Genomic DNA, 12,850 nt, shown 5'->3' on the forward strand with positions numbered 1-12,850 from the left:
TTTCTGTGTGTTGTGCACAAGCTGGGCATGCTGCTGTGTGAGTGAGAGTCCCCAAGCTGCTGGGCAGTCAAGGGGGGGCTCCAGGCAGCGCGCCGGGGGACGCTGAGATCCGTGACCCCATTTTTGCATCAAGGGGGTCGCGAAGCAGTCCAGAGGCTTCTGGAGGAGCGGCTTGGTCAGAGCTGGCTCAGGCAATTGGACCGTGTGGTCGGCGGTCGCCATTTTGTGTGGGGGCCATCTTGGAGATGCATGTGGCTTGAGCGCGGGGCTCAGCACTCCTGTACAGCTTGCTGCAGGCACTCAGAAGCCGCCACCAGTTCTGAGGAGCACCAACCAGGGCCGGTGCTCCACCATCAAACCAGGGAGAGCTCTCAGCAAGGCAGCGGATTCCAGTCGCAGATCGGCGGCAGTGATTGCATGGGCATGCAGGTTCTAGGAAACTCCAAACCGCACATAGTAGCCCCGGCTTCAGTGGCAATTAGGAGGGCAGAGGAGGAGGAGACTTCTACTGTGAGTAACTGCGGGGGAGAAGGCGGCAGATGGCCGTCCATACCGCAGAAACAAGTGATTCAGGCTCATATCATCTGATTGGCGGCTGCCTTACCTTGTTTGAGGATCGCTGGGACTGCATCACCACTGATGCTTGGGTGCTTCACACCGTTAGGTTTGGGTTAAAGTTAGAGTTCTGTTCCCATCCCCTGAATAGATTCCGTGTCTTCTAGGAACCCGGTCAAGCGCAATCTCATGCGCAAGGCCATCCGGCATCTGCTGGATATCAGAGCGTTGGAGCTGGTTCCAGAGGGGGGGAGGGGGTTGGGCTTTTATTCCAACTTGTTTGTCGTTCCCAAGAGTTCAGGGGGGTGGAGGGTGATCTTAGACCTGAAACTGTTAAATTATAGCCTGGTCTATCACAAGTTTAGAATGGCATCCCTCAAATCCATCCTGGAGGGGATTAGACAGGGAGATTTTTGGGCACCCGTTAACCTCACAGAGTCATACCTCCATATTATTGCCCCGGATCACCGTAGGTTTCTCAGGTTTTCATACAGAAGGGTCCACTAGCAATACAAGGCCCTCCCCTTTGGGTTGGCATCAGCTCCCAGAACCTTCACAAAGGTGCTACCTGTAGCAGCAGGCCATCTCCGTTCCATACCAGTCCGGTTACAATGCTACCTTGATGACATCCTCATATAAACCACGACGGCAGACCAGGCTAAGGGAGAGCAGGGTCGCACAATTAACACTTTGCAGACTCTGGGGGGAGTGTGGCGTTGTCTTTCCTATTGCCTTCCTTCCCAGGTTCTGCTTTGGACTTTGACCTTCAATTAATCTGGGAGAGCAAGGAAGAGGAAGTAGAGAGGAGTGGCCTCGAATTTAACCTCAGTCTCCGGGCAGATTGGACGTGAGAATACCCATCTGTGACTCCTCCCACAGGACCTTTGAGACATGCAGATCAGGTAAGACCAACTGACATTCCCTCTGCTCCCTTACATAAGGTCACTTGGGAGACTAATGCACACCATACTCCATTGTGGCTTACCTGCCGTACACCTTTCATTCTCTGCTAAGGTGGCCTGAAGAATTTGATCTTGTTCAGACTGAGTCCGTTCTTGCTCCTCTAAGGTCAGTCTCATGTCGTCAATAATCTTCTCTTTGCATCGTACATCTAAAGTTTGAAATAAAAATGGCTACTCTTGTAAATCTTCTGTGCAGTCCTTCCAAGAGGTGAATTCTTTGGGGAACAGGGAGACATGGCTGTGGGCCCCAGGACCACTTTTCCAACCCAAGTGATTCTCTGCTTCAGCTTCCTGCTCTATGCAGAAAGGAAGCATGCTAATGTGAGGAGCAAGGGTCTTATTGATATAGTACTTCATATCAATACAATATATAGATTAACAAAATGGTAAAATCCAGAGAGAATAAGAAGCAGAAACATTTAGATGCATGGACACATATACCCACACTGATTCTCATTCTCTCTCTCTCTGTCTCCTTCCTAGTGGTTACATACCTTCAGATGATTCTTGGTACTGCTGTAAAAGGTCATCCAGCTTCTTACTTAGATCATCCTGATTGGGACACAGAAATAAAAACATCAGGCATAGGCACTAAACATTTTGTAAGTTTTTTAAAACCATAAAAACTGGGTAATTCTAAAGTCAGTCACTGTGCTCAGTTGCAGGGAGAAGTCCTAAATACATAGAGCAATAAACCACATTCAATTCAGTCTGTCTTTGACTGGGTCTCTCCGGATCTTCACAGCCTTCACACGCAAAACGCCAACTGTCATCACTCGGAGATTCACACGCAAAGCACCATCTTCACTAGGAGATTCACACGCAAAGCATCGACTGTCTTCACTAGATTCACACGCAAAGCACCAACTGTCTTCACTAGGAGATTCACACTCAACGCACCGACTGTCTTCACTAGGAGATTCACACGCAAAGCACCGACTGTCTTCTCTAGGAGATTTACACGCAAAGCACCGACTCTTCACTAGGAGATTCACATGCAAAGCACTGACTGTCTTCACTAGGAAATTCACAGCAAAGCACCGACTGTCTTCACTAGGAGATTCACACGCAACGCACCAAATGTCTTCACTAGGATATACACACGCAAAGCATCGACTGTCTTCACTAGGAGATTTATACACCAAGCATCAACTGTCTTCACTAGGAGATTTATACACCAAGCATCGACTGTCTTCACTAGGAGATTCACACGCAAAGCATCGACTGTCTTCACTGGGAGATTCACATGCAAAGCACCGACTGTCTTCACTAGGAGCTTCACATGGAAAACACTGTCTTCACTAGGAGATTCACGCGCAAAGCACAGACTGCCCTCCAAGGGTTATGTTACGCAAGTCATCTTCAGCACCCCACATTCCCCTTATAATGTTACCAAGATGGAAACTTTCTGTGGCACCTTCTTAAATTGCTGGATCGTCCGCTGCTTGAGATCCAGCTCTTGAGTTAGCTGGCCTTTGGCCTTCTCAAGTTCATTAACTTTACTCTGCAGCAATTTCTCTTCAGCACGCATGCTGCTCACCTGTAAAAAGATTCAATGGAGGTATATTATACCCAGTTGGAGAGAAAGCACTACTTTCCCCACATATCTGAGTTGCAATTTGAACTACAGAGGAGGAGGACAAATCAAGCATTGATGTGAGAAGAGAGAGGAAGTCCAGCAGGAACATGTGTCATCTTTTGAAAGCAGAACTTCCAATAGCAGGGAGGAAAAAAAGATCTTGATCTGGACAAACTGCAAGGAAAAAAAGGAAACAGCCAGAAAAATCTGGGAGTTGATATTTTTGTTACACCAGTGGGAATGGAAATTGCCCAGTAATATTGGCCTAAAGAGGCTTTGAACAAAACTCAAACAAAAAATATCCACCACCATCCATAAACTTTCAAACAAGGTTCTCATCTGATGACCATGGAACACCAATCTGTTTAGTTTCTTCCTGGAATGCTTCAATTTAACTCAATTTAACCATGTTCAAGCATGATTAACCAAATTAGAAGTACAGGCAGTCCTCAACTTAATGACCACAATTGAGCCCCAAAATTTCTGTTGTTAATCAAAACATGTGTTAAGTGAGATTTGCCCCATTTTATGATCTTTCTTCCTCTGTTGTGAATTGAATCATTGCAGTTGTTAAGTTAGCAATGATGTTGCGATGTAAATCTGCCCCCCCCCCCGCCCCATTGACTTTGCTTGTCAGAAGTTCAAAAAAGGTGATCACACGACTCTGGAAGACCACAACCATCATAAATATGAACCAGTTGCTGAGCCCTAATGGCTGTAAGTACTAAAAATGGTCATAAGTCACTTTTTCCAGTGCTGTTGTAATTTTGATTTGTCACTAAATGAACTGTTGTAAGTCGAGGACTACCTGTAAGTGCAGAAGGCAAAAGAAGAGTTGCATACAGAATGACGGGAAAAAAAATTTTTTTTCCTTTTACAGACCTGTCTTTGAACCTGTTCAATCTGCTTTTTGGTATCAGCCAACTTCTCCTTCAGATCTGCATATTCTTCATCTTTCTGCTGGATTTCTGCTTGGAGACGGGAAGAAAGATCGGTACTCTTTGATAGCTCTTCTTTCAATCTGAAAGAGAAACAACCAACCACTGTGCGTGAGTGCGAGAAAGAGAGAGTGTAAGTCTTTTAGAAATAACTCCCTAAGCGGCGGAGTTCTAGCTTAACAAATCAGAAACAGAGCCAAAAGTCAAACATATTTCAATGTAAAATGGCTCGGTCTCTACCTTGAAAATGTTCTTCTTGGATAGGAATGAACAATTATTTGTGCCTTTTAATTTTTCAGGTTGGTCTTTGCTTCCAAGAGCCCCAGGGCATTTGGGGCCCACTCCAGTATCACTAAGTCATGGCAAGCAGTGTCCCTTGTATGGGCCCCAAATATGCATTTCCAATTTTATAATTGTTAGTTATGTTCCCGGGGGTTATTTAAAAAAAGAAGAAGAAACTTAATACACCTATTTGGTATATGATCAGGAAATAGAACAAAGCAATAATGTTGTTTAAGGGATATTCAGGGAAAGCCACAAAGGGTGAGAAGCTATAGGTAGACTATCTATGAGGCATAAGTTACACTAAAGCTATAGACCCGTGATGATGTACCTATGGCACACGTGCCCAAGATGGCACACGAAGCCATGTTGCCCGCCCCCAACAATTGATGGGGTGGGCGGGAAGGGTCTGAGCCCAGGTCTAAAATGTAATGTAACATCTTTAGGATTAATATGATTAGGGGACTGGAGGCTAAAACATATAAAGAACGGTTGCTGGAATTGGGTATGTCTAGTTTAATGAAAAGAAGGACTAGGAGAGACATGATAGCAGTCTTCCAATATCTCAGGGGCTGCCACAAAGAAGAGGGAGTCAAACTATTCTCCAAGGCACCTGAGGGCAGGACAAGAAGCAATGGGTGGAAACTAATCAAGGAGAGAAGCAACCTAGAACTAAGGAGAAATTTCCTGACAGAACAATTAACCAGTGGATCAACTTGCCTCCAGAACTTGTGAATTCTCCAATACTGAAAGTTTTAAAGAAGAGTTTGGACAATCATTTGTCTGAAGTGGTGCTAAGCAGGGGTTTGGACTAGAAGACCTCCAAGGTCCCTTCCAACTCTGTTATTCTATTCTATTCTATTCTATTCTCAGACAAATCCCTCCTTAGATCACACAACGTGAACAAAACCAGAAGCACGTTCAGACCTGCAAGGTTTTGTTTCTAAAGCTTTATAATAAAAGTAACACTGATGTACATGGTATTTGGTTTCCTAGCCTGGTCTACCTTGAAAGCTGCCACTTCTATTGCATTTTGTCCAAAAAGAATATACAACTCATTCCAAAGACTGTTTATTGAGAAGCAGCCCCTATTAGGTTCATAGTGCTTGCCCCAAAGCTACTATAGAAGTCTGCAGCTTTGCTGTCTTGCATTTTGGTCCCTTATCGCTGCCACCAGCTATTATATTCGTTTAGACCACTTTCACTTAACTTTTAGAAAAGAGTTCAGAGATAACAATGAGAAATGTGGCTACTTTTCTCGGTCGTTTGACACAGAATCAAGGGAATAGGAAATTGACCAACTTATATTAAGACAATAGGTCATTCAATGACTTCAATTACGCAAGCCTAGAAGTGGGAATTCAACTCCTAGAAAATATCCTAAATTAAGCATTTCTTGGGAGAAAGGAAAGACTGTACATGGTCTAATTTCACTCCAATATTTATATTTGTATCCATGTATTATTTAGCAGGAAGACAATAAAAACTTACTCTTTTGTGACTTGCTTTAACTCTTCACTCTTCTCTCTTTCAACTTCATTCAATCTCTTCAGGTCTAGAACTTCCACCTTCAGTTGTGATTCCTGATCCATAAATTTTCTGATTTTAGCTTCTGAAATGCCAAGCTTCTCTTCCACGTCTTGAACGGATTGTTTCATCACTAAAATGGCCGAATCTTTATCTTTCACCGTTTGCTCTAAAGAAACTATTCTGACATCTTTTGCCCTACACTCTTCCAATAAGTCCTCGTTTGTTTTTATTCTCTCAACTGTTCTATTTTCCTCTTCCTTATATTTTTCAGCATAAAAAGCATTCTTCTGCTCTAGGTCCCTCAGCTGATTAAGGAGGGATGTCTTCTCCTGCACAAATGCATCTCTCTGACTTATAGTTTCGCTCAGTTTCAATGTCAGCTGAGAATTCTCCTCATCGGCCTCGGACGTTTTCCTCTGTAACTGTTCAACCTGTTGCATGAGGTCTGAAATGCAACTGCTTTTTTGAGACGAGGCGTTAATGATCTGCTGGCTTATTTTCCAGATGCCTTCAACGCTACAATGGAATGTGCTCTTTTGATCCGCATTAACACGAGTTGGCAACGGCTCGTCTCTTGACATAAATTCTTGCTTTGCCAAGTCAACATCTACCAAAGGGCAATGTGAGCCTAACCTGTTCAATAAACCCAATTCTGCATCAAGTGTCTTTACCTGTGATTTTTCCTCTACAGAGATTTGGCTAGCAGCACCTATCTCTTGAAGCAGAATCTGAATTTTCTCCTCCTGACTCTTATTTCTCTCTTTCAGCACAGCTAATTCAATTGTTGCCTCCTCTTGAATTGTCTGCTGTTGCTGGAGCTCTCTATTCAAGCCAGAAACTCTTTCCTTTTCTAAAGAAAGAGCTTGAGACAATCTAGCAATTTCCCTGGAAAATCCCTCCTTCTCGTTTTCCTCTTTTTCTAACTTCTCTCTAAGTGAGGCCCCCTGAACTTCGAGCATTTTAATTTTTTCATCCAAGGCCACCGTGTCTCCCTTTCCCTTCAAAGGATGGGATTGCGTTTCATCAGCTTTCTCTGAGACTACGGCATCGTTAGAACTGTGGTGAATGAATCCTACAAAAATTAAAAAGATGGATTTTATTCAACCGTCAACGGCCGACATATTTGGAACAACATTTTTTAAAAATTTGCCACGTGAATAAAAGATCTGAAAATGTTATTTCAGAGACCATTTTTAGTTTCTTGTTTCCTTCAAATCAATTTTGGAGAAACCAGACAGCTGACTTGCCTTACAAGTGTAGTCTACTCTAGTCAATTAACTATCCCTGGGCAACTGTTTAAGAAGTTGACACTGTTGTGCAGACTAGCTTATCTGCAGTGATAACACTGCTTGAGGCAGAAGTCTAAATGAATATATAGTTTAGACACCACAAAACTTCCTGAAGTCTTTATTTCCTTATTTGTTGCTGTCAACAAAATAAAACATATTGTTATTTGATTTTTACATAAAGAGCCTTGGTGGCGGCACAGTGGTTAGAATGCAGTACTCTCTCTCTCCCTACCTACCTACTGTATTTCTCTCTCTCCCTGTCTATCCCTCTATCTACCACCCTACCCTTTTTTTAAATTTGCCTCTTCAAAATCTTTGTGTGTCTTATACTCCGGTGCATCTTATATCCGGAAAATACGGTAAGTCTAAGTGTTATTGCTATTTTTATCTTACTGTAATATACTATCAAATATATTGTGTTCTTTATAACTTTTTTTGGAGGGGAGCTGAGGTAATTTTTTAAAAATATTCTACTGGGATTGCAATGACATTAATAAAAACATTAGCTGCAAAAATAAACTTTAAATCTCGACAAACCAGGCATCAACAGCATCAGTTGCAAAAAGGAATCTGTGGTGTTTTTATATAGCATGGCAAGGTTGACCTACCCAAAAAAATTCTTCCTGCTCAAGGAGAATAATGTGGTTAGCCACTCTAGTTAAAATCCAAACTAATCACTAGTAATTGAAACCTGAAATTGCTAGTCCAGATGTAGCCAAATGGTATTTAGCACACATCTGAAGGGAGGAATGATGAAGAAAAACTTATAGGCACACAAACACACAGACACATTAGATTGTATTCAATGACAAAATAGAGGGACAAATGTAACTTTCCCCATAACCTTTGTGCTTTTCAAAAGTTTGATACAGGTAGTCCTTGACTTACAACAGTTCATTTAGTGACTGTTCAAAGTTATAATGTCTCTGAAAAAAATGATTTATGACCGTTTTTCACACTTAACAACCATTGCAGCATCCCCATGGCCATGGGATCAAAATTCAGATGCTTGGCAACTGACTCATATTTACGATGGTTGCAGTGTCCTTGGCGGGGTGGATGTGATCCCCTTTTGTGACCTTCTGACAAGCAGTCAATGGGGGGGGTGGGGAAGCAGATTCACTTAACAACTGTGTCACTAAGTTAACAGCTGCAGTGAGTCACTTAACAATTGTGGCAAGAAAAGTCGTAAAACAGGGCAAAACTCACTTAACAAATGTTTCACTTAGCAAACAGAAATTTTGTGCTCAATGTATGCCGAGGACTACCTGTATTTCTACATACTAAATGGTAAGTCACGCTTACTGACAGGCCAAGAATAGAAGGGGACATTAAAGGACAACAGCTAATATTATAAAACACATAGGTATTGGAAGATAAGCCTTTGTGGAATGTAATTTTGCAGAGGCATGAAAATGTACAGTAATAGAAAGCTACTTGAATTGCAGGATACCAACAAACTTCAATCTGATCCAGAAGAAATATCCCACTTAACCAGAGTCAGTTCTGAACGGTTCTGGAGAACTGATAGCGGAAATTTTGAGTAATTTGGGACCAGCAAATACCATCTTTGGTTGGCCTCGCCCCCAATCTATTCGCTGCCTCCCAAGTCCCAGCTGATCGGCTGGGTCTTTGTTTGTTGCCCTGCATGGGAGAATGGACCTGGGAAGCAGGTTAGTGAGGTGGGAATGGGGATTTTGCAGTAACCGTCCCCTGCCATGTCCACCAAGCCACGCCACGCCCACAGAACCGCTAGTAAAAAAAAAGTTGAATTCCACTACTGCCCTGAAAAATAGTTCCCCAACCTTTCCAACTTTGCGGGCCAGCGGGGGAGAGGGGGACATGGGGATGGTTCTGTGCAAGTGGCGCCAAGCATGCATGATCACAGCTCTATTTGCAGGAACATTGGGCACATGTGCCTGCCATTCACACAAATGAAACACAAGAGCATGTGCTTGCCTGCTACTCACACAAGTGGGGATGCGTGCATGCTCCTGAATGCTCACCCGCCACTTCCGGTTCCAAACAGCTCACAACCCAGTACTGGACCGCGGCCCGGGGGCTGGGGACTCCTGCTGTACAACACAAGCATGCAGAGTTGTACAACACACAAACTCCACTCCCTACATTGGCATTGAAACGTATGCAAGAAAGCAGCCAAGCTCAGAGAGCAGCGGATTGGCCACAGAACAACACATGACCAGACATTTAGCTATACAAACATGACCTTCCTTCTTTTATCACAGACATCTGACGTACGGGAAAGAGAAAGAAGTAAAAAGAGGGGAAGATTTATTTTAAATTTATCAAAAAGTCCAACAGCATATTTCATTTTTTTAATGAAAAGGACCAATTTAGCATTTTAAATCTCATTGGGAGTGGTGGGGGAGATTTTTCTCTGTTGAAGGCAAGGGATTGAGGTTTTCTCTAGTTTGAAAAATTAAGAAAAAAATAAAGGGGAAAAACCAATAGAAAATAAGATATAATGTTGCATTGAAACTGTACTTTTATTTGTATGTAGCTTAGAAAATGGTTATAAGCGGAGGAAAAAATCAGGATAGAATCCTTTGCACATTTGTGAAGACATCCTTAATTTTCCTGTGTGTGATATGAGAGGGGCTACTCGTGGGCATCAACACAGCCTGATTGATCCAGAAACTGAAGGAATTTCTTAGCCACACCTCCTCCTCCCTTCTGGCTCCCAGTTTCCTTCAGTCTTTGGTCCAAGCAGACTGTGTTTTTTGGCTCGTGCTTGAACTATTAAAGCTATCTTTATTTGACTAATTGGATATTCTAAATTCTAAATTACCTGAGCTGCTGGCTGTAAAGGGGCCATTTTTCCGTTGCCACCTGGAGGGGTGGAGAGCCAGATCGGCATTTTCTCTCCCCCCGATTGCCACACGGAGCGCTGCCTGGTCCCTGGGAATTTGGGAGTGACAGCCTCCTTTTCACAGCTCCTCGGGAAAGTCTGCTCTGGCAAGGTTGGTCTGGCAGAGTTTTGGCACCGAGTGGTGGCGGCCTTCTTGAGTGTCCTCCAGGCACCATGAGGCGGTGGCCATTTTGAGTGTGACATTGAATGCCAGATCGACTTTCTCCATCGCAGCCACTAATCGAGGCCGGGGAAAGCTTGTAGAGCTGAAAGCAGCCGGAGATCTCCCATAGCCGCAGTGCCTGAGGGTTTTCCAGCGGCATTGTCAGCAGAGGCCAGGCTGTGAGTACGATGGCAGCCAGGGCTGCAACTGGGCCAGAATCCCCAGGAGAGCACCGGGCCTCGGAGGCAGAGGAGAACGACCCCAGGCCCCGCACCAGGGCAGCTACCTCAAAGCTTCTAGCCACCCAGCGCCCTTCCAGGGCTGCAATCCGGGAACCCACAGGCAGGCAACAGGAGACTCGGGCCAGCAGGGCCAGCTCATTGCACAGATCCAGATCGCCTGCCAGGGGCTTTAGTCCTTCCATTTCCTCTCCTGGGTCCCCTGCCAGGCCTTCCAGGCAGACTAGGCAGGTGGTTTCTCCATCGACTCCTTCTTCCCCCAGGGCAGTTAATGATGTTATGGGGTATCCTTTGGAGGGCACCTCTCGGGATTATCTCCCTCCCCGTTTTGGCTCCCCAAGGGGCTGAAACTCAGGGGTCCACTGAGGAAGATCTGAAGGATTTGGATCTACTTCCAGGGAGCATCAGGAGGCTCATTGCCTCTGCCATATCTCAGGGCATCGCCACAGGCCTGAGCCAGCAAAGGGCCTGTTCTCAGGGCCACAGGGAACCTTGTGAGAAGTCTCAGGTCAGGCGCTCTAGTGATAGGGCTTCTTCCCGGGAGGCTTCCAGGCCATGCTCCCCATCCGTGGTCAGTGAAGGACCTGTCATGGGGGAGGAGACTCAGCATGAGGCTGAGTTTTCTGAGGATGAGGAGGCACTCCCTCCTGATCCCCGGGCATTCCTGAGTTTGTTTCTTCCTTCACATTTCAAGGCACTCCTGCAAAAGGCTAGGGCTACCACTAAATTGGGGGGAGCACCCCGGGGGCTCCCAAGCCATGTTCACTGCTACATCTTCCTATAAGGAAAAGGTTCCAGCGCCCCCTCTCTTTCAGGAGGTTGTGAAGAAGCAGTGGACGCGGACTTCGGCATTCCCGAATCTAGGGAGTAACAACCCTCATTTTTATAATATAGATCAGGTCTTTGCGCAGGCTCTTCAGGTCCCCACTGTGGATGCACCGGTGGCGGCATTGGCAACCTCCTCGACCATAGTGTTGGGCGATGCTGCTGATAAGCTTAAGCCTGAGGATAGGCGGGCAGAGCTTGCCTTACGTAAGAATTTCCAAGCTTCTGCGTGGACTATTAAGTCGGCGGCAGCAGCTTCCTATTTCAATTGCACCATAGTCCTATGGTTGCACCAGTTTCAGGACCATATCCCAGCGTCTGACAAACATCTTTTGCAGGATATAACTAAGATCATGTCAGTGACCAAGTTCTGCACAGATGCTACGCTTGACTCTGTCATGTATGCATCTCGGGCCCTGTCCACTTCTGTGATGGCCAGGCATCTCCTCTGGCTGCGCAATTGGCAGGTGGACAATAAGAACAAATGGAACCTGGCGGTAGCACCTTACTCAGCCTCCTCCTTGTTCGGGGAGACCCTGGATCCTATCCTGATAGAGGATAAGGATAAGAAAAGAGTGTTGCCTTCCAATGCCAAACGGGCTGAGGCCCGCCCCATCCCGTATTACCGCAGGCCCAAAGCCAGAGGTACTTCTCACCCAGATCAGATAGGCAGACTACTCGCCTGTATTACTAGGACAGGAACCCTTTTCAGAGCGAGTCCAAGCGGCCCTTTCACAGGGAGGGGGGGCCTCCCTTCTGCAAAGAGAAATAACTCGAAGCCGAGTCTTCCCATAGGCGGCCGCCTGGCTCTCTTTGCGAATCGTTGGGCGGAAATCACCTCGGCTGCCTGGGTTCTGTCCACAGTGAGGGATGGTCTGAGGCTGGAGTTTCTCTCCTCTCCTCTGAAACTCTTCAGGACCTTTCCCCCATTGACGGACCCGGAGCGATGTCACCTGATGGATCTTGTCATTCACCACCTCTTGGAGATCCAGGCGATAGAGCCAGGTCCGCTGGCGGAACAAGGGTTGGGGTTCTACTCCAATCTTTTTGTTGTCTTGAAGAGTTCGGGGAGGGGGGGTTGAGGGCGATCCTCGACCTCAAACGGCTGAACGCCTATCTGGTTTACAGGCACTTCAAGATGGCCTCCCTAAGATCCAACTTGCAGGGGATTAGGAGGAGGGATCACTTAGCGTCAGTGGACTTCACAGAGGCCTATTTACACATCCAGATTCTCCCTCGTCATCACAGATATCTCAGGTTATCTCAGTCGAGGCACCACTTTCAGTATAGGGCTCTCCTGTTCAGGCTGGCATCGGCCCCGCACATCTTCACAAAAGTGCTGCGGTCTGTTCCGGTGAGACTCGTCTGCTACCTCTACAACATCCTAGTTCAGGCCCATTCCCCCTCACAGGCACTGTACGATCTGAATCTCACAATCCAGACACTACAGATGCTGGGGTTTTCAATGAATTTTGCAAAAAGTCATCTGTTACCTTCAACAAGGATTCTTCATACTCTGTGGCAGGCCGGATGCTGCTTTCTTCAGACGGTCGGTCGAGCCTCAGGACCTTGGTTCAGCAGGTGCGCACAAAAAGGTCCATTTCCATCTTGGACCTGTC

At 45.7% G+C, this 12,850-nt stretch overlaps 1 protein-coding gene across 2 annotated transcripts in view; it reads right to left on the reverse strand.

The window, feature by feature from the left end:
- Nucleotides 1-12,850, reverse strand: part of KIF20B (kinesin family member 20B) — a 122,469-nt gene that overhangs the window by 34,756 nt on the left and 74,863 nt on the right. For both annotated transcript variants that reach the window (XM_081956478.1, XM_081956477.1), the window contains exons 20-24: nt 5,808-6,918; nt 3,979-4,117; nt 2,935-3,057; nt 2,012-2,069; nt 1,541-1,666 (exon numbers count right to left, since the gene is read on the reverse strand). In XM_081956478.1, the coding sequence (XP_081812604.1) occupies nt 1,541-1,666; nt 2,012-2,069; nt 2,935-3,057; nt 3,979-4,117; nt 5,808-6,918 (1,557 nt within the window). The remainder of the gene's footprint in view (nt 1-1,540; nt 1,667-2,011; nt 2,070-2,934; nt 3,058-3,978; nt 4,118-5,807; nt 6,919-12,850) is intronic.

This window comes from Natrix helvetica (assembly GCF_964273705.1).
Source record: "Natrix helvetica genome assembly, chromosome: 5".
In the NCBI taxonomy this organism is placed as follows: domain Eukaryota; kingdom Metazoa; phylum Chordata; class Lepidosauria; order Squamata; family Natricidae; genus Natrix; species Natrix helvetica.